The sequence below is a fragment of the Pungitius pungitius genome, chromosome 3 (assembly GCF_949316345.1).
Source record: "Pungitius pungitius chromosome 3, fPunPun2.1, whole genome shotgun sequence".
NCBI classification, from domain to species: Eukaryota; Metazoa; Chordata; class Actinopteri; order Perciformes; family Gasterosteidae; genus Pungitius; species Pungitius pungitius.
Genome location: NC_084902.1, coordinates 11,107,047 through 11,130,548, shown reverse-complemented (window position 1 = coordinate 11,130,548; position 23,502 = coordinate 11,107,047). Strand labels below are relative to the sequence as shown.

Below are 23,502 nucleotides of genomic sequence, written 5' to 3'. Positions count from 1 at the left end.
TAGCTCAGATCCAGTAGCATGGCTGTGAACTTGTCTTACTCACATCTACTGGATACAAGTAGGTTTCTCTTTTTCTGAGACACGCGCTCATGCAGCTGCTCACTGTCCATCCTCTAGTTCTGGGGAGGAAGATGACAACTGGTGTCCGCCGCTGCCCGCCAGGACCTACCTAATGGACTCTTCCAGGGAGGAACTCTCCAGCCTGCCCTCCAAAGCGGCCGAGCTGTCCTACGCCGCAACGCTGATGTGCGCCGCCCAGCGGGACGCACACAGTCCGCGGCTGCAGCACTTGGACCTGTTGGCCCGTCACCACTCGGCCTCCAAGGTTTCCCAGTCCAACCCGGACCTGTTTGCCATCCCCAAGGCCCAGGTGGCGGGGGAGATCTCCCTTGCCAGCCAATGGGCAGACGATTTGAACGGTACCACTCCGTTCATATTCCATATTAAAAGTGTACTGTGTGACATCTGGCAGCATCTTCCAAAAAAAACCACTTCTTCTTCTGGGCACACACAATCTACATTTAAAACACACAAGTTTTTTTTTTAAATTACTGTCACCTTGTATCTAAATTGAAACTCCGCACCTTGAACGTGATTGACAAGCTCTCGGAGCTGCTCTACTTCTTTGTCCACTCATATTAGACTGAAGGCAGACTAGAAGTGATGCCTAACGCCTCTCAAGGTACAAGTGATATTACGAGACGTCTTTCACATAACTTCAACGTTGTCACCTCTTCGCCCGGAGTTGCTAATGTCAGTTTTTGTTTTTTTAATGTTTTGAACAAAACGTCAGGCCACATTTTGCACGTTGCACCTTTAAAGCATTTCGTCTTTGGAAGGCACTTCCCAAGAGGCAGTGCACAACTACACGCTGTCATCTATAATTTAGTTCATGATGTTATTCAGCAGAAAGTAGTTGTCCGTGAAAATCGTGTCACATTTGTTCATTTGCGCAGCTCGGCGTTCTTCTAAGTTTCCTGAAGATGACGTCAGTGTGCTCTCTTGTTCAGGACAATCTTGTGCTCCAACGGCCGGCTCCAGCCCTGCAGTCCAGGCGCACAGATCCAGGAGTAAGAAGAAAACACCTAAAGATGGACAACTCAGACGAGAGCTACACAGCCAAGCAGGTATAAAACGCTCTTTGCCACTCCACAATCTTCTGTTTTGGTTTGGAGAAAAAAAATAACAGTGAGGAATAACACTTTCCACCTGATTCATTTATGAGCATTTTAAACCACAGTAGCTGCGTGGCTCTGGGGAAATATTCTGCTTGCGTTGATTGTGGTCTAACCATTTTAAGCAAGTCATGGAATTGCTAATGTCAAAGACTGTTACATGAAACTATTACTATTACAGGCTTGACTTGTTGGGGTAAGATCTTATTTGCACACATGCCGTGGTTTTTGTTTGTTTTTAATAGCAAACCATTAGCTGCCTGTAATTTATAATCATCATTGCAATACAATGCAGAACTTCCCCCTGCACCAGTGCCCCCCTCCACAGATGACCCCCTGCAGCTCTTGGCGGATGGTTTGAGCCGCGGCCGGACAGACCCTGAGAGTAAAGAGGGGAGCGACTCCCCGACCCTTAAGAAGAGCAGAGAACGTTTATCACCTGAAAGAATAGGACCTGCAGAGTTGTTATCACAGGGTAAGAACAACATGTGAGGCTCAGCTCTGCAGCGTCATTCTGTTTTCTGTCAACAATGGATGATAAAAGAACAATTTCGGTCCCAAGAGCACATGCCGTTTGCTTCAACAGCTGGAAGCCAAATAAATGTGTATTAATCTTATTGTAATGCTTCATATAAATCCCTTTGAGCTTAAAAAGAACCAACTGCCGCCCGTGTATGCACATTTTTTTTCCGCAGTAGAAACCCTGCTTTTAGTAGCAGGGGGTCTATTATTCAGTCTGCTCCCTCACTTAGGATTTAACCTATATAAATACAGCTGTATTTGTGATTTGTTTGTCATCAACAGATGAGGATTCAATCCCATACGGACAGCCCAGCTTTCTGCCCCAGGTCCAGATGTCAGGCTACGGTTCCCTGGGAGCAGGAGTCCTGTCACAACCCTCCACCACCGGCCGTAGGAGAGGTACTTCTAAACTTACAGAAGGACGTGCTGAACAAAATATTCAAATCATAATTTGAGCTGCTTGGCAGATTCCTTGAGACGAAACATGGTGTATGTTTAAGTTGTTATCACCAAGCGTGTAAAACTCTTGAGTGTGTCCGGGCACGTTTTCTAGTTACGTGCACTATGCATGGCCAAAACTGTGGTTTTACAAAAAGCATTTTTCAATTTCAATTATATTTGTATAGCTCAATTGCCTTAGCGTATAAGGGCCATTTGGGGTTTAAAAATAAAGAAGGTAATCGGAATTAGAATAGGAAAGAGTGTATTGCCACGTATGTTACATATACAGGGATTTGTCTTGGTAAATGCTCTGATAAAAGGAGGCAAATAGAATAAAATTATAATAGTTAAAAACAGAGAATTATTAACAATACAAATAGTGTTGTAAGGTGGGAGAGATCGAGAGTTATTCTCGTGCTCAAGTATCGTCTACAATGTTTAGTAATCTCAACGTTTTTGTTTCTCTAACCTGTATTTAAATGTAACACTTCCGCTGTGTCGATGCTCTCTGTGTTTGTTTCCAGAACTGAGTGTAGATGGACGCCAGTGAATGAAATCCTCTAATCCTCCAGTTCCCTGTCTTTGCAAACCATCAATCTGTTGCCATGGTAACCTATGGAAAGCCGAAGACTTAAGGGAAAGCGTCAAGGCTCGCCATCTGCCTTTTCACAAAGTATTTTGGTTTTATCTTAATGATTTTATGTTAATCACTCCTTCTTCATGTATATAGCCATCTTTGTAATTTTGTAAAAAATGTGATCAGATGAAGTATCACCAGAAGTGAATCTGGGGTTTTAAAATACAGTATTTTTAGCCATTGGGAAGTTCTTGTAACAATTTCATTATTGTACAGCAAATAAATAAATGAATGTATATTCTGTTTACTCCTGACCATGAAACCATGATAATGTGCGCATTTGACGAAAACTGGAGAAGATACAAGGCCGAACAATGGCTAATAAACGTGTGTGTGTGTGTTTGTGTTTTAGTGTACGTATGTGTCTCAGTGTATGTGTCAGTGCATGATGTAGTGTTTGTGTGTTTCTCTTTTATGTCTCATTGCCGTGTGACTGTACTGTGGTATCCCTGTAGATCACCAGTGTGTTCTGTCAAGATTTATTATTATTTTTAAACTGATCAATAAAACATTTATTACAAAAAATGCTTCTGTGCATGTCTGAATTAAAGCTTTTTTTACCCCTCTTGCACCATAGCTCTAGAATCAGGAATGTCAGTCGGTCCTTTGCTGTCGTGAAGCACTTTGCTCCGGACGGATATATATTGTAAAATCTATAGAATAGTTTGCCATTAAATTGGGCAGAGCCACTCAGAATTTGAATCAGAATTAGAATCACAAACATTTATTTCCAAGGTACGTTGGACATAGGAGGAAATGATCATGGTGTGTGATGCACATATGGAGCAAAGTAGAATAAAGTACAATTAAATAAACAATAGAATATTAAAGGATACAAAGTAAAAAAGTGTCCAAAGGTGTTTTGAGTAGAGTCAGTCAGTGGGGGACCCGACTGCCGACGGGATGAAACGGTTTGTGCTGCGTGAGGTCTTGGTCCTGATGGACCTCAGTCTCCTGCCAGATAGGAGGGACACTAACAGTTTTTGTCTGGGGTGAGAGGGGTCGGCTTCAATCCTTCTAGCTCCCTTCAGGGTCCCAGAAGTGAACAAGTCCTTGAGGGACGACAGCTGATCACCCTCTCTGCAGAGCGGATGACACGCTGCAGCCTGCCCTTGTCCTTGGCTGTGGCTGCAGCGTACCAGGCGGTGATGGAGGAGCAATGGATGGACTCGATGATGATGTGATGATGTGTAGAAGTGCACCATCGTCGTCTTCGGCAGGTTGAATTCCTTCAGCCTCAGGAAGCACATCGTCTGCTGAGCCTTCCTGGTGATGGAGCTGGTGTTCATTCTCCACTTGAGGTCCTGGGTGATGATGGAGGCCAGAAAACAGAAAGGCCTCCACAGCGGTGACGGGGGAGTCACACAGTCACAAGGTGATGGGGGCTGGTGGGGCTGCGTTCTTCTTAAAATCTACAACCATCTCCACTCGTTTCCCCTGAATTGTTCCTTGTTTAGTGTGCTTTTCTTTTCTCTTTTCATATTATACCATCACTACGATCAAAAACCTTTTTTTCCTTTTTTCTTTGTACATGCCACATCTTAAAAGTCGAGTGTCTAAAATTAAGTAATTTTGGAAAATATCGTATTTTTTTATTTATTTAATATTGCAAAGAAAGATGGTGACAGATAAAAAGCCAAACTCTATGTTTATGAAACCCCAACTTATAACATGCTGATGTTAGCATTGAACAATAAGCACTGTGATTAGTACAACTCTTCATTGTGTAAAGGTAGCATAATAATAGGAGTCTTGTTTGGTATTTACTGGAGAAGACACATTTTACATTTGGCAAAAGCATATACAAAATGATACAAGCTGTATGTGTGTTGGATAATTCAGATGCCTTGCAGGAGATGACGGACAAGAGAGGGGGGAAAAAAAGACGGAGGAGGAGTGAGCTCTCATTTTTCCATCAGAGCCGTCTCTGAGGGGTTTGTTATCTCCTGTTCCTCTAAAATGACTCTTCTCATACGAGCTGCAGGGAATGATTTGATGCCTTCTTCAGATTACAGAATCCTACGGAAGACCTGTCTGTGAATATGACTTAATGAAAGCAAGTAACCTTCACCTGACTGTGAACATTCTTGGAGTGTGAGAGTAAGATTTTGAAAAGGCTTCGTTGAGCCGTCACCTTCCCAGCGCTTTGGTGCAGATCTCAACTTCAGTGTTTTGCCAGGAAGGCAGTTGGATGGTGTGGAAAGTGAGTTGGACTCCACTGCCTCCAGCACTACTCCCTGGGTCCCAGCAGGCTAGGAGAAGGATAATGGTAAGCCGACGCAATTTAGAAGGGTTCTACAATTTTATGCTTTTAGGCCTGTTGTATGGATTTAGGTCTAGCACACACACACACACACACACACACACACACACACATGCACACACACACACGCGCGCGCACACACGCACACAAATGGGCAGCCACAGTCTTTTATTGAGTCCACTTCACATATGTTCCCCAAGTGTACTCAACTGGATCAACGTGAAGATAAAAAAATACTCTTGTTTAGGCCGGTGAAAAATTAAGTTTCCCCATAAAACTCCCCAGACAGGTTGCGATTTACGTGCTAAATCAGCTCATACATACACGTCCTTAACTTAAACCCTCTTCAGCTGAAGGGTGTGAAAACGTCCTTCTGGTGGAAGCATTACAAGCAGGGTTTCCCTCCAGGATTTTGTAAAACTATGGTGGGTGAATATCGGACCGTGGGGTGTCTGTAAATTTAATAAAAAGAGGAAAACTAAGCCATAAAGTGGCATGAAATCCAACTGAATTAAAGAAAGCACGCCTGAATATTGACACCTCCGGGATCACAATACATTCCTGGCTGAAGCCCCGGTGCCAGGTGGGGATTATCCTGCTGTAGTGTATCCCTACCTGCTCTACAGGTGTTCATCTGTATGTGATCCTGTGGGATCCATACACCAAGCAGGAGCTGCTGGAGTCATTTTCATAATGAAAAGGAGATTATTTGTTAATCCTGCATGACAACCGAACAATTCAAAATGCTTTACATAAGACATAAACATGCAGCCAACACACAAGGCAATAAAACAACACAGGGGACGTGAAAAGTGACGCAAAGGAATAGAAAAAAAGAATTGGCGTCTCAAATTAAAAAGATAGATGATTATGTAAACTGTGTGGATCAGTGTAGACTGATGATCGAAAATGGATTCGTAAAATGGAAAATGAGATAATATATTTTTAAAAAATCTTTTTTTTTAAATCTTATCTTAAGATTTGGATTCTTCTATCCCAAACACTAGCAACAGAACAGTTCATTAAAGACCAAATCGAACCAATGACTCAGTCGTTACTGCCCGTCTGAATATAGTCCCCATTTAGTAGGTCATAAATAACACACGCATGGTGACTGTGACGCTCGGTGTGCTGCATTTTGTCAGTGTGTCTGTAAACCTCCAGAACTTAAAGCTGCAGCACTTTTTGTCAAGTGTAATGCAACATACCAGGACATCCACTGATATGGGATGTTTCAAGTGTTTAACTAGACTCTGAAGTCACCACGGAGGGTCAGTGACAACACAAATTAGACTTCACTGACTCGTCCTTTAAAAGTCACATGCAGCCGGTAGCAGATATAAAGCCTACTCGTGAGCTTGTGGGTTCCACATGGGAAGTCATGTACACAATGCTTGGCATTCAAGTTGTGAGAACAGGTTAGATATATAGAGAAATCTCTACAAAACCTGTACTCATTTACTACCAATGTTTTTGCATGCAAACTGCAACTGCAAACTTTCCATAATTGGTGCTATTGTTGCCTGTGATCATGTTACTAAATTAAATCTCCTCCCTCACCTTCTCAGCATCACATCTTCATATGTAGGGATTTGTGACCTGAGGCCAAGAGTTGTTTAGTGCACTGCGCCACCTGCTGGTGGCAGTGCACTAATACGGCAAAGTTGCCAATAAGACGGCAAAGTTGCAATCCAGGTGAACCTGATACTGTCCATAAGTACTGAGGTTACTAGAAAACTTCAAATGAAACACCCCAGTTTCCACAAGCCATGCGGTATAAACCAAACCTCTGTAGAAATCAATATAGTGGGATTTCATATAGGTGGTGTGCAGGTGGAAGTGGCGAAATGCTAGCTTGTCAAAGAAAATGCTTTTATTTTATGTTAATTATTAATGTCAGATTGTTTAAATCTAGTCATGTAACGTTAGCTGTTGTCCCACCGTTGCTCCACCACATTCATAGAAATGATTGATTAAATGTAAATGAACACATTGCAAAACTTGAGCTATAATAATGATGGTAAAGCAACATCAACTGAAACATGCTGAAATAAGATTGGACATTTTAGAACCTAAACCATGTTAGAAGCACCACGGGCAGGCCTATTGCAGGCGTGTGGTTGTGCTGCATTTTGAATTAAAAGCCCAGTGTCATCAGTATTACTGAGTTGTGTGCAGCGCTTTGACGATTTTGTATTTTCAGCAGATTCCTTAAAACACAAAACTCTCTGTGATTGGTTGTGGCTCAGCGTGCTCCATTGTTCCATCGGCCCGTTTGTTCGCTCAGTTTCTCCTAAGCACAAACAAAACTTTCCTGCCTGCTCTGCAACAATATTGGGCTCCTCTGTGCTTTGATAACCCGAAATATTGGAATCTCTAACTTTTTTCTAAGGAAAAGATAAAGGTAGGTCATTAATAAGAGAACGTTGTGTGAAATTAAATGTGCAATTAAAAAAAAAAAAATTAAAACGGTAATAAGTTATCTTTATCGACACTTACGATTGGGAGTTAACCTCCTTGAAGTGTTACTGTCCCTTATAATAGGTTTCAAGTATCTTGGGGATTGGGCAAACTATTGAGACCCAAGATGGGATCCGTCTACGGACGCAGAATTGAATTTCTAAATTTATTGTCGATACATTGGTAATGATTCTATAGTTCAGCATTACATGTACAATAGCTTTGGAAACCGGCTCGCCGTGAATTGAAAATACATTTCTGTGTCTTTAAAAAAGGTTTTTAATGATGGACGGGGCCCTCCGTCTGGCAGGTTGAGGACTGTCAGACTTGAGCTGGCTCCTTGTTCACCGTGTCAGTTTCTGCTGTCATTGCATAACGAGAACTGCTTCAACAATCACATATGTCACGCTCCACTGTAACATTTGTGGCACCCTGCCGAATGTATTTAGTTCTTGTTTTATTCATATTTGGTGTTGCCCGATGCTCTAACAGGAGTTTCTGCTTTAATTGGTAGTGCAGGGTACAGATGTTTCAGATTCCCTGACCTGCTCTTTCCCACTGTCAATCAGTGGGGTTTTTTTTTTTTTTTCGGGCAGGATGTACAGCTTCATGGGGGGTGGTTTATTCTGCGCCGGAGTCGGGAACATACTCCTCATTGTCTCCACGGCAACTGACTACTGGATGCAGTACCGTCACTCCAGCAATTACATGCACCAGGGCCTGTGGCGCTACTGTGTGCCCGGGAAATGCATGACTCACACAGACAACATCGGTGAGACTCACGCAGGGACTTTCACTGCATGTGCACACCGGCCCGAGCCTCACCGGCCTTTATTAGTTTGCTGATAATCAGTTTGTGAACTTCATACTGACCTTAATTAATACTGTATCAACGGCTATGGTTGGGACTGTGGAAAAGATTTGAACCAGTTATATGTCAAAAGAAGTTTACTGAGAAATGTCATTTTCAGTCATCTATCAGTTTAATTAAACTCATGAGTTGGAATGAGCTCTATGATGACATCAGGACTGCTGTCGAAAACTGCTGTCGAAAACTCAAGACACACCTTTTTAGACTCTACCTTGACTAAAACACTAGCACTGTAGCACTAACAAATGATAGCACTTAATTTGTACTTATTATGGCACTTTTCTATAACATGTTTTAAAACTGCTTATTTGATGAAAATTGTACTTTCTTGTTACTTGTTAGTTTGTATCTCTATGGTGGAAATGCACTTATTGTGAGTCGCTTTGGATAAACGCGTCAGCTAAATGACATCTAATGTAATGTAAAAGTTGCAGATCTATTCACAAACACTAGATTGCAAACTACAGGCGTTAAGTGTAGATGAAAAAACCCAGGAATGCCTACATACACCAGCTCTGTAAACTCAAGTTTTGTGTCAAATTTAAGCAAAATTCATTTCTCCCACCTGCAGCGTACTGGGATGCCACCCGGGCCTTCATGATTCTCTCTCTGCTGGCTTGTTTCATCGGCATTGTGATTGGCATCATGGCCTTTATCCACTATTCCTCTGAGGGGTTCGACAAGACCTTTGCAGCCGGCATCCTCTTCTTCATCTCCTGTAAGCTTCACCCGCCATGGTTTCTCCAAGCCTCTCCGATGCAGCGCAAAGCTTTAATCAGTTAATCCGGACTTTCTCCTGCGTAGGCTTCTTTGTGTTGCTGGCCATGGCCGTGTACACAGGGGTGACTGTGAACTACTACGGTAAACGCTATGGCAGCTGGCGCTTCTCCTGGTCCTATATAATGGGATGGGTGTCAGTGGTGCTCACATTCTTCTCAGGTACGAGTCTTGCCTTATTGACCAAGGAAACTGCACATAATCATGTGTTCATATTTTTCACCCATCTTACTATTCTAGGTATCTTCTACATGTGCGCCTACCGGATGCACGAATGCCCAAGAAACTAACTCATGCTGACCTAAAAAGAAAAAAAAGTCAGAATAATCAATACTCTATGGAGCTCAATAAATGGGGAACATTGTGTCTGTCTTTATTATTGCAACTTTCAAATGAGGTACACAATGTTGTATGGAAGGGCTGAGTTGGCAACACATTGAGCAAAGTGAGAAATCCTAATGAGACGTTTGCCCTAAACTGGTTTAAGAGATTTCCCTCATCTTTCACCCCAGAATCAGCTAGTCATAATCAGGGTTAAAGTTAATTGCTTAAACATTCCTTAGCTCATGGTTTTAAAAAAAGTAAAAGTAAAAGCTCAAATTTGAAAAAAATGTTGCGGTAGTGTAAAATAAATAAGCCAGTTAAACGGTTAAAAAAAAAGTTTTATTTTGCATCTGGAACCGAAAGAAACACCGTGGAAATACACATTTCTGGATGAACACCGCTTGAAAGGACCTCTGAAAAACTACAGAGAAAGTGTTGCCATGAGCCATGTTTGACATTATCAAAACAATCCAAAAGAGCCATCAATGAAGGTTCTGAAAGAACTCTGATAAGCCCTCACTGACCCTTTCTTAAAGGGAGAACAAGCTCATGCAAGTTTGGTGAACTTGATGTTTAGTCGACCTCCTCAATGGTAGGGCCGGAGGATCCACCACCTCCAGGAGCACCACCAGCACCGCTGAAGCCACCTGGCATCCCACCTGGCATCCCGCCGGGCATACCACCAGGCATCCCGCCGGCATTCTGGTAGAGCTTTGTCATGATGGGGTTACACAACTTCTCCAACTCTTTCTGCTGATGCTCAAATTCTTCCTTCTCTGCAGACTGCAAAAAAGGAAAGTAATACATTATTGAGATTCCAGCTTGGCAAATATTTTTACAGCTATGCTACCATGATTAACCAGGAAACTTTGTATTGCACACCTGATTCCCATCAAGCCAGCTGATGACCTCGCTACACTTCTCGACAATCTTCTTCCTGTCCTCCTCGCTGATCTTGTCCTTAAGCTTCTCGTCCTCCACAGTGGACTTCATGTTGAAGGCGTATGACTCGAGACCATTCTTGGCAGACACCTTCTCCCTCTGCACATCATCCTCGGCCTTGTACTTATCGGCTTCCTGGACCATACGCTCAATGTCCTCCTTGCTCAAGCGACCTGATGGGATATTTGTTTATAAACAAAGCTGAACATCGTACTTAGTTTTAAAAGTAAGATGCATAGATCTGTTGGGGTTACCTTTGTCGTTTGTGATCGTGATCTTGTTTTCCTTCCCGGTGCTCTTGTCAGCCGCGGACACATTCATGATGCCGTTGGCATCGATGTCAAAGGTCACTTCAATCTGTGGAACCCCTCGTGGTGCAGGTGGGATTCCAGTCAGCTCAAATTTGCCCAAATGGTTGTTGTCTTTGGTCATGGCCCTTTCACCCTCAAACACCTGCACAGGTAAAGGGGTTATTAAAGATGCTTTTCAAATTAGAGATAATCTTATGATTGTTTTTTTTATCTGAACATGGCAGTCATACCTGAATGAGAACACCCGGTTGGTTGTCAGAGTAGGTGGTAAATGTCTGGGTCTGCTTTGTGGGAATAGTGGTGTTTCTCTTGATGAGCACAGTCATGACTCCTCCAGCAGTCTCAATGCCCAGAGACAAGGGGGTCACATCCAGCAGGAGCAGATCCTGCACGTTCTCCGATTTGTCACCAGACAGGATGGCGGCCTGCACAGCTGAAGAACAAATGAGTGGATTTTATTATATTTTCCATTTGGCTTCTTGGTCAGGTATTTAGCCATGCACATGAGTCATTGCTTGTTCTCTAAACATGATCAGTATTTACCTGCACCGTAGGCCACAGCTTCATCTGGGTTAATGCTCTTGTTCAGCTCCTTTCCGTTGAAAAGGTCCTGCAGCATCTTCTGGATCTTGGGAATACGAGTTGACCCTCCGACCAAGACTATGTCGTGGATCTGAGCCTTGTCCATCTTGGCGTCACGAAGAGACTTCTCCACGGGTTCCAGGGTTCCTCTGAACAGGTCTGCGTTCAGCTCCTCGAACCGAGCACGGGTAATGGAGGTGTAGAAATCAACTCCCTCGTAAAGGGAGTCGATTTCAATGCTAGCCTGAGTGCTGGATGACAAAGTGCGCTTCGCCCTCTCGCACGCTGTACGCAAACGGCGTACTGCCCTCTTGTTGTCGCTGATGTCTTTTTTGTACTTGCGTTTGAATTCTGAGATGAAGTGGTTGACCATGCGGTTGTCGAAATCTTCTCCACCCAAGTGGGTGTCGCCTGCTGTTGACTTGACCTCGAAGATTCCGTCTTCAATAGTCAAGATGGAGACATCAAATGTGCCGCCGCCCAGATCAAAGATGAGGACGTTTCTCTCAGCTCCGACCTGTAGTTCAAACCATTAGATTAGGCGTGATTGTATAATTTCTAATGTAAAAATCATTTTACAATAAATATTATTTTATGTATATCCACATAAAAATGTTTACCTTTTTGTCCAGGCCATAAGCGATAGCAGCCGCAGTTGGCTCGTTGATGATACGAAGGACATTAAGTCCTGAAATGGTCCCTGCATCTTTGGTAGCCTGGCGCTGGGAGTCGTTGAAGTAGGCAGGCACTGTCACCACTGCATTGGTTACAGTCTGAAAGAACATCGGTACAAGTTAATGGGACAAATTCTATACAGTAGTATCACTTTCATCAAATTACTATGATAAACTGTCAAAGACAATGACTAGAACAATCATACCTTCCCAAGGTATGCCTCTGCAATCTCCTTCATTTTAATGAGCACCATGGAGGAGATCTCCTCTGGGTAGAAGGCCTTGGTCTCACCCTTGTACTCCACTTGTACTTTTGGGCGTGTTGAGTCATCAACGACTGTAAATGGCCAGTGTTTCATGTCTGACTGGACAACCGCATCGTCAAACCGACGGCCAATGAGGCGCTTGGCATCTAAAATGTCAAGGAAAACAATTAAGCAACAAACCAAAAATGTGAACGATCACTAATCATACTTAAGACAAAAATATTTACCAAATACGGTGTTGTTGGGGTTGAGAGCCACCTGATTCTTGGCTGCATCTCCAATCAGCCTCTCAGTATCAGTGAAGGCGACATAACTGGGTGTGGTCCGGTTTCCCTGATCATTGGCAATGATCTCAACTTTGCCATGCTGGAACACGCCTACACAGGAGTAGGTGGTGCCCAGGTCAATGCCGACTGCTGGTCCTTTTGACATGGTTCCTGATGTAGAAAAAAAGTCGCAGTCAATCATATGTTGGCACCATACTAACATACAAGTACAAGACTGCAGCAGTGTGTGGCCACCCTGGTCCAGAGTGGCGTGTTATGGCGGTGCAGCTCAAACAGACAAAACGTCTGAGAGGTCTGCATCACCGGCAAGTCTGCCAGTTTGACAACTTGGCATGACCTGCCTTTATTATGTCTACCGCAACAAGCCATTTGGTGCGGGCTTACTGTACTGGCCCAACAACTATAGTAAATTGAGTTTTGGCAATATCACATTTATTTTCTAAAATTAGTCCACTAGGGTATTCACTCACTAATTTAATTGTTGTAGTCATGAAGATGAAACTCCAGTGAGGGCATATGCTTTTAGGTTTGACAATAAACTTAGATCTTTGGAACGGAAACGGCGCGCTTGTTACTTGCCATTTTATTGTTTAACATTAGACCAAATCTGGAAAATGGGTAGGCAAACAAGGTTGAGATGACTCAGTCAGACTTCTTGGAAACTGATGTCTGCTGTTGTGGCAACACAAAACCAACACAATGTAAGGTTAGCCGTGGGCTAAACCACATGGGAGGTTAACTAAGCTTCTCATACATAGTGACAAGGCTCATCTGAAACTCCTGAAGTGCAGTACATGAAAGGGCATTTACAAACTCAAATTAAATTGTATATTATCCAAACAATTTTTGGTTATTTAAAATATCGATTCTGGGATGAGCCAGTCAATATATTCACTTTCCAGTTTCCAATGTACTAGTCCAAAATAGTTGCCGGGGTCTAGAGCAGATGATTAACATTATGCCTCAAGGTTCAGGAAATTGTGTAAATGATTAGTGTGTTTATCTGTAGCAAAATCTATTATTACATGTAGAAGCAATATGCCTGGGCGTATTCAAATGGGTGACGTTATGCAACGTGCTCAATCGATTGTGCAAGGCGCTAACCTGTCGATGGTGGCGAATTGTAGTATTAACGTAGATTGAAAATGAATTAAAACTTTGTTTAAAACCTAATGACCTAACTCTGCTAATTTCACCAGGGTCGCTTGGGTATTTGTGATTTAAAAAGTCGTTCGGTTTCAAGGGCAGGGTGGAACAGGAAAGAACACCGGAACAGAAGTTACACCGGGAGGATGAATGGCGTCGTCAGCCCACGTGGTGCACCGCATGGCGCGTCATTCACACCGGCAGAGGCTAGGAACTTTCTGGAACATTCCTCGCGTTTCGATTTACCAAAAATGTACAATAACGTTACCTTTAAGTGCAACTTTAAACGAAGAGCCAAACTTCGACGCATTAGCGACATAAACCAAATTGCAAACTCGTTTTTATACCGGTGGTCGGCTTTTTTTCCTGAAACGGTCGCGTTAAAATGGTTTAGCCTTAAAATAAACTCTGATATTAAAGTTATCCGAAGTCATCAGTTAATAAGATATGGTGGTGTAAGACAGCGTTACGATATGAAGCAGGGCCTCAAAAAGCCAAATTGATCCCAAATCTTAGTAATGTTAGCTAACGTTAGCTTGAATGACTTGACGTTTACGACAGTGAAACTTGTATCGAGTACAAACCAAGGGAAGTGAATACAATACATAATTCACCTGGAGAAAACTTACCGCCGTTAGACTGAGATTCGGTGCTTAATTCTGTTGGTCGTTGAAGTGTCGTTGGTAGATCTTGATGCAGCAGGCTTCTTCCTTCTCACTGACTCTCCGCGTAATGGCTCCTTTTATTCCGCCTGTCTCCCGTCTGAGAACTCTCCAGAACATGGGAGGAGCTATGCTGGCCAATCGTCTTCCGTCACAGCCTCCATTAATGGACCAATCGAAATTGGCTAAAGAATGACTCAGCGGTTGCTACCAAGGCTGCGGGATGCATTGGCTTTCTAGTGCCTTCTAGCAACCACTATAAAACACTGGTCGATAAAAGTGGTGAAGGACTTACTTACTGCCCAGTCGTGGAAGATATACACAGGCAGACACACAATCTTTTATTTCAGTAAAGATTAAATATCACATTTTAGAAGTACCACTTTACAAGCAAAATCCCTACATCGAAGGTCTTCAACGGGAGGTACTGTAGGGGGGTCGCACAATCTTTGGTTGATAAGACAAATGTTTTATATTTCTTTAATTGTTTTAAGGTTTTTTCAACCAATTTATTTCCACAAATTTATATATCTTCAAAATGAGAATTGAATTTATTGTCTTTAAATACACATTAACCTGAATCCAACATATTGTAGCGAACAGATAACTTGATGGAGAAGACGTTATCATTCAGTCCACAATGCACACATTCAGCTACCCACAGGAGCTCTCTCAAGCTGGGCACCGGTTCACTGAATATATGAACCTGTGTATTATTTGAATAGCTTAGTATTGAATGCACAATAACAGGGTAACCATGTTGATACAGGGCACTAGGCCCATTATAATATAAACACAATTTTATGTTTTACACAAATTTATTTAGTCTCGCCATCAGTTTGGGGGACCTTTGCCCAAAAAACGTTGAAGACCCCTGCCCCACACCCAAACTCAAACTTGAGTAATACTACATAGATATTATAATCAACATAGCTCAATTATGTCCTTCAGTGGGATTAATAGTATTTACCCTAAGCATTACTCATTTTTCAGCACAGTGGTGCTGGTTGGATGGATGGATAATAGTACTTAGAAATATATATAGGCCATTTTACCAAATTAGTTCAAAGTGCGGTCCCACAACAAGAAAAACTATTTACAAAACAATTAAGTATTCTGACCTAGGTATTTACTTAGAATAAATTATGGTCTATTTAAACCTAAGGTGTTAAATTAGATAGCAATGAGATAAATATACATAATATAAGTAGCTTTTCTAAAGCCTGAGATCAAAATATCAATTTCTGTAAATATCACTTAAAACAATTTTTTTATTCTGTTCAATGTTTTAATATCAAGATATTTATTCATTTTGAACAAATATTTAGATTTTTTGTTGGTTTAATACTACTTGGTTTTAGACTATATCCCAAAATCGTTTCAGAGTTTTAGTCATTTCGGTAGTGGAAAAATGGGATGACGAGTACTTCAATCCGATCATTTTGAAATAAATGTGTTGTGTGGACTAAATGGTAAACATGCAGCTAATGCTGGTTTCTATCTGAAATGATTAAGGGAAAAAATAATCATAAGACACTAAAATGCCAAAAGGAATTAGAGACAGTGGAGCAGAGGGACTGAGAGAATCCAGACAAAGAGTGAGGGATGACCCAGCGGAACAACAAGAATATTTTAGGAAGAAGAGACAGAAATAAGAAACGAAAGGAAAAAGGAAAGTTGAGATGTATCCAACACAGGGCAAAGGAATATCCAAAAATAATGGAGGAAAAGACAGCAAAGGCACAGCGTGTTGGTGAGAAAACAGTGAAATGAAAAAAGACATTTTGCAGAGCAGTCCACACCACGAACAGACGAGAACAGGAGAAGGAAGAAAATCTGTAACTACAGAAAATTACAGAAGCTGGAGCAGAATGTCAAAGACATGCAGCGAAGGGAAGCACAATTTAAAAAAGAGATGAGGTTGTCATCACACAGGTCAAAATGTTCCCCACCAAAACATGGAAGGATGTACAGTAGCACAGAGTTCTTGTTCATATCAGAAAAAAAACATTTTTTTAGAAATGCATTCAGAAGAAGGAGAGTGTTACTAGTTATTACTTACGTATGAAAACGCGTATTTCTTCCACCACCCAAGGAGAGTTCAAGTATTGTATAACTCTTCAGAGTCAGTGCAAGTACAAGGAGACTGGAAAAGCTTAACCCCACCTACAGGGTGTCGGGTTAAACCCCATTACGTCTCGGTCTCTATGGTGCAACACTAAATATTAATTTGAGAACTGATATTGAAATGATAGATTTCCTTCTGAAAAAACACTAAATGGGTCACAGATTATCATGTTGAATAGCTAACCCAGGGATTGGTTTACCAATACCCTTTAAGTTGATGCAAGGATTGTGTCCTAGCGTGACTTTAATAAAAGGGCTCATCCTGTGTTATTCTTATTTTTTGTTCTACTGCTCAGGCGTTACATGTATTTGATGGTGTGACTTAGAGTGCTGCATTCACTTACAGTAAATTCCTATTGTTGAAAGGAAATCTATAAGGTTAGACTAAATAATGCAATACTCTCTGGTTTATTTCATTCTGAAAGACGTGCAATATGGACAAAAAAAAGAAAAGATACGTTCTGATAAAGCTAACAAATACAATGTGTACACGTTAGATACACAGTACATGCATACCAAAATTGAATCGAGCATGTTTCTCATTCATTTTGGGGATTTACTTTGGCAATCAAGTTGCCAAACCTTCCTTTCTTGCCAACTTTTCCATGTTTTTTTGACCTGCACAGGCCACGAGGCTGCTAACTAATTCATTGTTGTTTAAATTGCAGACAAAAGCATGATTAGAAATTTTAATAAAACCATTGTCTAAAAACGCTGCCTTGTTTTATCTAAATTGGGCCTTTAATGAACAGTATTTTTTACTGCAACTTTCCCTCTCATTCCATTCTCGTTTTAATGTAAGCATCAATAGATGCCATTGTTGTCAGTGAGAATGTTATATTTACAGATCTGATTCACATTTACCGACACATAAAAGTGTTTTGTCCAGAGGACTGGCAATGTTGCAAGCTCATTATGTAATCAAACATGACCGTGTGGGTAAAATGGGACCTATCCTGTGCTGATAATGCAGACATTCAGACTTTAACAATGATTTTATTGCACCAAGAATCCTCTTTTCATTTCTTTAGTTGTCTTTTTCCAAACTTTTAGCCTTGTTTTTAGTCTCTACCAACTCACAAGTTTACCAGAATGAATTATTACTTATGGACCAACGTACACACGGATATTGATACATCTGGGAGAAGCCCATCCATCCGTCACAGTAAACCAAACAATACACTCTCTTACTTAACTTAATTCTCAGGCAACACGGGGATCCTGTACAGCGTCATCCTATCTCGTGTATCTTTTTTCTTAATTCGGGTGCGGCTTGAGGATTCCTCCTCGAACAGTCAAAGTCTTTGTTGTCACATTCAACATGAGCCGTTGGTTGGATTTTGGAATCTTAAAAAAAAAAAAACGTGTGAACTGAATTCAAACAAACCTCCATCAAACTCAGCTAAATGTTCTTTATTCTTATTTAACAGGTTTGTGTTTTTGATTATGCTTTTCAGGCTGTAATCTGTCACATAATGACATCCCCAAGGGTGGCCACAGTTAATGCCCCGGGTCCAAGTTCTATAATGTGCCCTCGGTAACACTAACGGTATGGTTTGCAGACAAATACTTATTTACAGCACAAAGGGGATATTAAAACTGGCCTTTGACATCAGATACATCTAAAGTAACCTTAATAGCACCTTTTGCAGGCTCTATCGTCATGATGTATTGTGGTGATGTTCTTCAGGGACCTGAGCTACACATGATTCCCTTTCACACAGTGATGCTTCACAAAAGACTTTGGATTCCTTGTAAAGGTGTGTCTTTACCTGCAGACTGGACAAAACAGCACCAAAATCTTCTTGTCAGTACAGCCTGAGGCCATAACAAAACTGACCCATTGTAAAACTTCCTCTTGGAAGAACAATAACACGACTTTTATCACATCATAAGATCTCCAAAGGGAACACTTGAGAGATCAGAGCCCAGATCCTGCTCTTTCAAAGTCCAAAGAATAAAAAAAAACACAGTCTATCTGCATTATGGTTTGCTAAGCAACGCCAATCCCTGCTCATACTCAAGAGAGCAATCAATGGTTTTCCTTTGCACAGCAGTCCGTTCGTCTTCCATTGCCCTTCTTTTAAAAGTTCCATGCTCCAGGTTGCTCGTGCATTAATGGGACTTTAAAACTAACTGCTTTAAATATTGCAACAAGGGGAGAAAAATTCTGAATCAGTCTGGCACCCTGCTGAGAAACATCCCTGTTCAGATACATTACGCATTAAAAAACGATGGAATATACCCTTTTTTTCCAAAGAATTCTTTTCAATGTAATGACATAACAAGGAATTAACACATACTTCAAGGAAGAGTACCCAGTGTTAGTCTCTAAAGTACGTACCACCCTCATGGAGGACCTGTGCACACTCAAATAAATGATCTTTTCTGAGATCAATATTGTCATTATTGTCAACCAAGCTGGCATTGAAATGTATCCCATATGACCAAAAACAGGCACATATAACTGGAAGTATTCTTTTGATATTTTTTGTGACACAGAATTCATTTGTTTAATGAAGTAAACAATGCATTACAAATATGATAAGTTTCCACAAGGAGACTTATTACTAAAAAACCATGGTCATTTCCAAAGATACATTTTACTTTATATAAGTATTTACAGACAAAAAATATTTCAAACACGAGTTAATTGTTGCTGAGAGTTGGTCGTGGCTTCAAACAATCTTCAAGAAACGCTAGTTTATAATCAACAGATGTTGAGTTGGCATGTTAGACTGTGTGAAAAAAAGTGTTATTCAAATGGAACAAATATTCAGAAAAAAGGTCAATTACGTGAAAACCCAACTCATGTTACACTATTGTCTGAGATGCTCCACACGCCCAAAGTAGTATAAATAGGGAGACGTTTTGTGTAGCTGATAGGAAGACCGAAAATGACGGCTTACAGGTGAGTCCCTGCAATATCTTCACCACATCCTTTTCCTTGTTGTTTCATAAGGTTGGTTTTATTGCAATACAACGTGCTATTCCTTTTTACTTTATTTAAACACATAGATATATTTATGATATTAACCACGAAGAGAAAAAAACTTTCGAATATTGGAATTTTGTGTCTGAATTAATTTGGTTAATTAAATCAAAATGAATGTATGAGATATAAGTCTAGAGTCTACTTCTTAAATAATAGCATATTCTTCTAAATCCCCTGATTTACAAAATGCAAGCTATGTCAAGTACAGATAGTGTTTTATATTATATTTATGATTGTGTCTTGAAAAGCTTTATTAAAAGATGTAAATGAATTATAGGATGTATTTCAAATTTTACTTTTTACATGTGGATTGTTCTTTCCTGAAGATATTCATAAATCCCTTTGAAGCCCAAGTCGAAGCATCTAATTCCTTTGTTTTTCAAGTGACTGCTTTTAATAACTTAGTCAGCTTTTCCCATGTACAGGAAAGCATTTCCATGGTTATTTCTTTTTGTCAGCAATTTTGAACAGTTTTCTTTTCAAGGCGCTTTCCCTTTGAAAGAAGATGACGAGTGCCTTGGATCTGATTGTCTTTCTGTTTTCTCACGGCCTCTCACAGAAACATGAGAGCAGTAATTCTCGTGTGCCAGCTTTGCCTCATTCTGAGGATTGAAGCCCAACTACCAACTGCTTGCTTAAACAGCAATTCAACAAGACCTCCAGGTTTGTGTCATTTTCATTCATATGCTCCTAAATTACTGTTATTTTCAGTCTTCCATTAACATCCTCTTTTTCTTGTCCTCTTCCCAGCAAATTCGGACATAACTGTGACCTGTGGCACTGACTTTATGGCCGTGCGCATCTACCTTTGTCCGATGTACCAAGCTTTATACAATGAGAGTCAGATGGTCCTCAATAATCAGATGAGCAGCCCGCAGTGCTATGGGACTCCTGACTGGACCGCGAACCCACCAGTTTTAAGATTCAGATTCCCCCTGAATGACACTTCTATCTCATCCTGCAATAATAAGTTGACGGTATTTAACAATAATCTTTTCAAAGTATACATAAACTATGGTACTTTATCTAACAGATTGTTTGGTAAATCGATGACGGCTAAGAGGATTTTTTTTGACATCCGGGCATTTCTGCTCTTGGTTCATTTTGATGGAATTAAACATTAATGAAAGAAAACCAAGAAAAGTCATTTTACCTTCAAAACCACCATCAAGGAATTGACCAGACTATTTTATATATTATTTATATTTATTCATATATATATTATATATATTTATTCATATTTGTCTGTTTCTTCAATAGATAACCACCAAGGCTGGGACTGGAGATTTTGCTGACTTCTCAAACGTCCAGTACGTCAACATCTCTGGCACTGTTACCTCGATAGACCCCTCTGTGGCCATCACCTATCGCTCTCAGCTCCTCTACATGTTCTCCTGCGCTTACCCGATGCAGTATATCGTGAACAACACTCAGCTGAGCGTGTGAGTATGTCATGAATAAAACTGCATGTGAAATGATTTAAACCAAGCTACATTGTGATTTATCCAGTTTTTTTTTTTTTGCACATAATGCAGATCAGGTATGAATCTTGCCATACAAGACAACAACGGCAGCTTCATCAGCACACTGAGTATGCAGCTCTACCAAGTAAGGCCTGCTCCACAGTAGCTTTTGAGAAGTGGACAGTTTTCTTTCATGCGGTCTTTAACTCGATTTTTTCATAATTTTCTGTGAACAGGATGGCCTCTACCAACAGAAACTTGTTATCCCATCAACTGGACTAAACCTGAAGACCAAGATCTATGTCATGGTTAAGGCCTCCAATCTGACAGAGAAGTACTTAAGTGTTGACAGCTCTCGGTTGACCATAGGTTACTTAAATAAGAAATTACACTTAAAATCCACAAATCTGTCCTTTCAGGTTCAACGTGTTGCTAGACAGATGTTTCGCAACAACAAGTCCATATGGCGTGCAGGGCACCTATTATGACCTCTTTGTTGGGTGAGTCCCATACATGTAACCAAGCATTGCTCTTTGTACTTCCACATGGGCAGTGCCATCACCTTTCTATTTTTCACACAAGGTGCCAAAAAGACCCTCAAACCAAAGTGGAGCTCAATGGGGCGTCCCAGAGTGCAAAGTTCTCCTTTGAGGCCTTCAGATTTGTGCAGGACAACCAAAAACCAATTTCCACTTTCTTCATACACTGCATCACCAGACTCTGTGAGGTGTCCTCATGTAGCCAATTGCTGCCGGTGAGTAGAAACAAGATTTTCTTTGACTCCTAATTTTTGAGATGTCAAAAATAGTTGCTTATTATATTTGATTCATACTTGATTTATTTGTTTCTCTTTCTTTCTATTTTGAGCAGGTTTGTGGAGCAGCTAGGAGAAAGAGAGAGGCCCCAGATGTGACGTCCAACACTACAATTACTTCGCCTGTCATTGTTGTGGGGAAACAAAGCACCGGTGCGTCTTTAGGGAAAAATTATATAATCAAAGATAACTCACTTTATAAATGGTCAAATCAATTATCTTAGACCTACAAATTCGTATTTGCTCTTTCTTTTTAATGGGGTTAGGGTTAGGGGGGTATTCGTTACTGGGTATTCTTGTATTAACATGATGTTAAAAACAGTGTAATTAAAGCTTAAGTTTGGTTTAGGTTACGGAGAATTCCCAAAATAATTATAAAAATAATTTAGTTCAAAATGACCCAACTTACTTCCGTTAAATATTTCAAATTGGGGACCTTAACAAAATGACTGACATCTTAGCTTAGAATATAGACTGGAAATTGAAAAAAAGTAATTTACCAAAACAAGATATGGCTAACATTTAACATTAAACATTGAATTAAATTATTAAGGCTTGCTGGTTAATCTATGGCTGGTGATAGCTTCAGATTTTGCACATCCAATTGTTTTCAATTCCATTCAAAGCAAAAGTTCAAATGGGCAAGATTAAATTAGAATCTTATCACTACTTTTGATCATTACTAACAAAAAGTGAATCTTTGGCATTTGCTAATTATGAATTTTGTTATTTCTTTCAGAGGATGCTCAGAATTTCGCTGCTTCTTACGGTAAGAATGTTGATTGGTCACTATTTTCTCAGTCAGTATTAGCAAAATCACTTATTATGCCCATGAAGGACATTACTGTGTGATATGGTAATGCATTTTTTCTTCTATGTTCACACAGGCGTGTCTCCTGAGAGCAACTACAGCGGCCCCGTGGTGGGCGTTATCATCTGCGTTGTGATCTTATCTATTCTTCTCGTTGCCATGGCTGCATACTTTGTGGTGACTGTCAGAAGAAGAAAATCAATGACCCGTTAACATACTAACAGAGAGGGCACTGACATCTCAGCACATCATCCTCTAAAATGCATGGTCATCCTGCAGGTAGAGGCGAGGAAACGAGTCATGACAAACAATAGACATTATACTTCTGTCTTTCTACTATTCTCAATGTAATAACCAGCTTTATGACAGGATGGTTTAGAATTCATCTATACTTATAATCTTATAACCGTTACAAATCACTTAGTTTATTAAGGTGGAGATAAGGAGATGGAATTTGCCTGCATTATAATTCGGTGTTGGTTTAAATCAAGTTTATCAGTTGTTATATTTTATAAATGGTGATAACTTTTGTAATCAGTTAGAGGTTGTGTACTTGGGAACTTTTAAAAGGTTTAAATAAGAATGATGAAGAAAGTGCTATGTGTATTCTTTGATCATACAAATAAAGATAAAAAAATGTGAAGTCCTTTTCCCGTTTTAATGACTTTGAATCACAATCACCGTCTGACGATAATTGGCGACTACCTTTAATATACTTGTGATTTCCATGCAGGGCTCAACCCAAAGATCTGTCTATATCCATTATTATTACCAAGTCCAAACTGGGTAGAAATAGAGTCTTTGGACAGTTTTGAAGCATTGTAAAATGAATACATTGTCAAAATGTATGTAATTCCCTTAACCTAAACCTTACATGGTGCATCTTTAAACCTGCACTAGGCTTTCTTGAGGAAAGTGGAAAAAAAGTCATGAACATTGTCATATTACCTTT

The 23,502-nt window shown here is 40.5% G+C and overlaps 4 protein-coding genes across 5 annotated transcripts in view; 3 read left to right on the top strand and 1 right to left on the bottom strand.

Annotated features, from left to right (window-relative positions):
• zgc:77784 (uncharacterized protein LOC402947 homolog) overlaps positions 1 to 3,022 on the top strand; it is a 39,785-nt gene extending 36,763 nt beyond the window's left edge. The window contains exons 22-26 of one of the 2 annotated variants that reach the window (XM_037467964.2): positions 118 to 419; positions 1,011 to 1,127; positions 1,489 to 1,650; positions 1,980 to 2,096; positions 2,663 to 3,022. In XM_037467964.2, the coding sequence (XP_037323861.2) occupies positions 118 to 419; positions 1,011 to 1,127; positions 1,489 to 1,650; positions 1,980 to 2,096; positions 2,663 to 2,688 (724 nt within the window). In that variant the 3' untranslated portion in view covers positions 2,689 to 3,022. Of the gene's footprint in view, positions 1 to 117; positions 420 to 1,010; positions 1,128 to 1,470; positions 1,651 to 1,979; positions 2,097 to 2,662 lie in introns of both variants that reach the window. The other variant, XM_037467954.2, reaches the window with a different exon arrangement.
• Positions 3,023 to 8,095: 5,073 nt separating this feature from the next.
• Positions 8,096 to 9,436, top strand: lim2.3 (lens intrinsic membrane protein 2.3). Its single transcript, XM_037468570.2, has 4 exons — positions 8,096 to 8,270; positions 8,941 to 9,087; positions 9,174 to 9,308; positions 9,387 to 9,436. The coding sequence occupies exons 1-4, from the start codon at positions 8,096 to 8,098 to the stop codon at positions 9,434 to 9,436; spliced, it is 507 nt and encodes a 168-aa protein (XP_037324467.1).
• Positions 9,437 to 9,787: 351 nt separating this feature from the next.
• On the bottom strand, positions 9,788 to 14,453 carry hspa8b (heat shock protein family A (Hsp70) member 8b). The gene is made up of 9 exons (XM_037460266.2): positions 14,308 to 14,453; positions 12,473 to 12,682; positions 12,186 to 12,391; positions 11,926 to 12,078; positions 11,267 to 11,822; positions 10,954 to 11,156; positions 10,667 to 10,865; positions 10,353 to 10,585; positions 9,788 to 10,253 (listed from the first exon to the last, which is right to left on the bottom strand). Exons 2-9 carry the CDS (start codon positions 12,675 to 12,677, stop codon positions 10,044 to 10,046), a joined length of 1,965 nt encoding a protein of 654 aa, XP_037316163.1. The 5' UTR covers positions 12,678 to 12,682; positions 14,308 to 14,453; the 3' UTR covers positions 9,788 to 10,043.
• Positions 14,454 to 20,019: 5,566 nt separating this feature from the next.
• On the top strand, positions 20,020 to 23,169 carry si:dkey-4p15.5 (zona pellucida-like domain-containing protein 1). Its single transcript, XM_037457326.2, has 10 exons — positions 20,020 to 20,125; positions 20,213 to 20,439; positions 20,723 to 20,904; positions 20,998 to 21,070; positions 21,162 to 21,259; positions 21,345 to 21,425; positions 21,508 to 21,679; positions 21,796 to 21,892; positions 22,479 to 22,508; positions 22,627 to 23,169. Exons 1-10 carry the CDS (start codon positions 20,026 to 20,028, stop codon positions 22,761 to 22,763), a joined length of 1,197 nt encoding a protein of 398 aa, XP_037313223.2. The 5' UTR covers positions 20,020 to 20,025; the 3' UTR covers positions 22,764 to 23,169.
• The last annotated feature ends 333 nt before the right edge of the window (positions 23,170 to 23,502 follow it).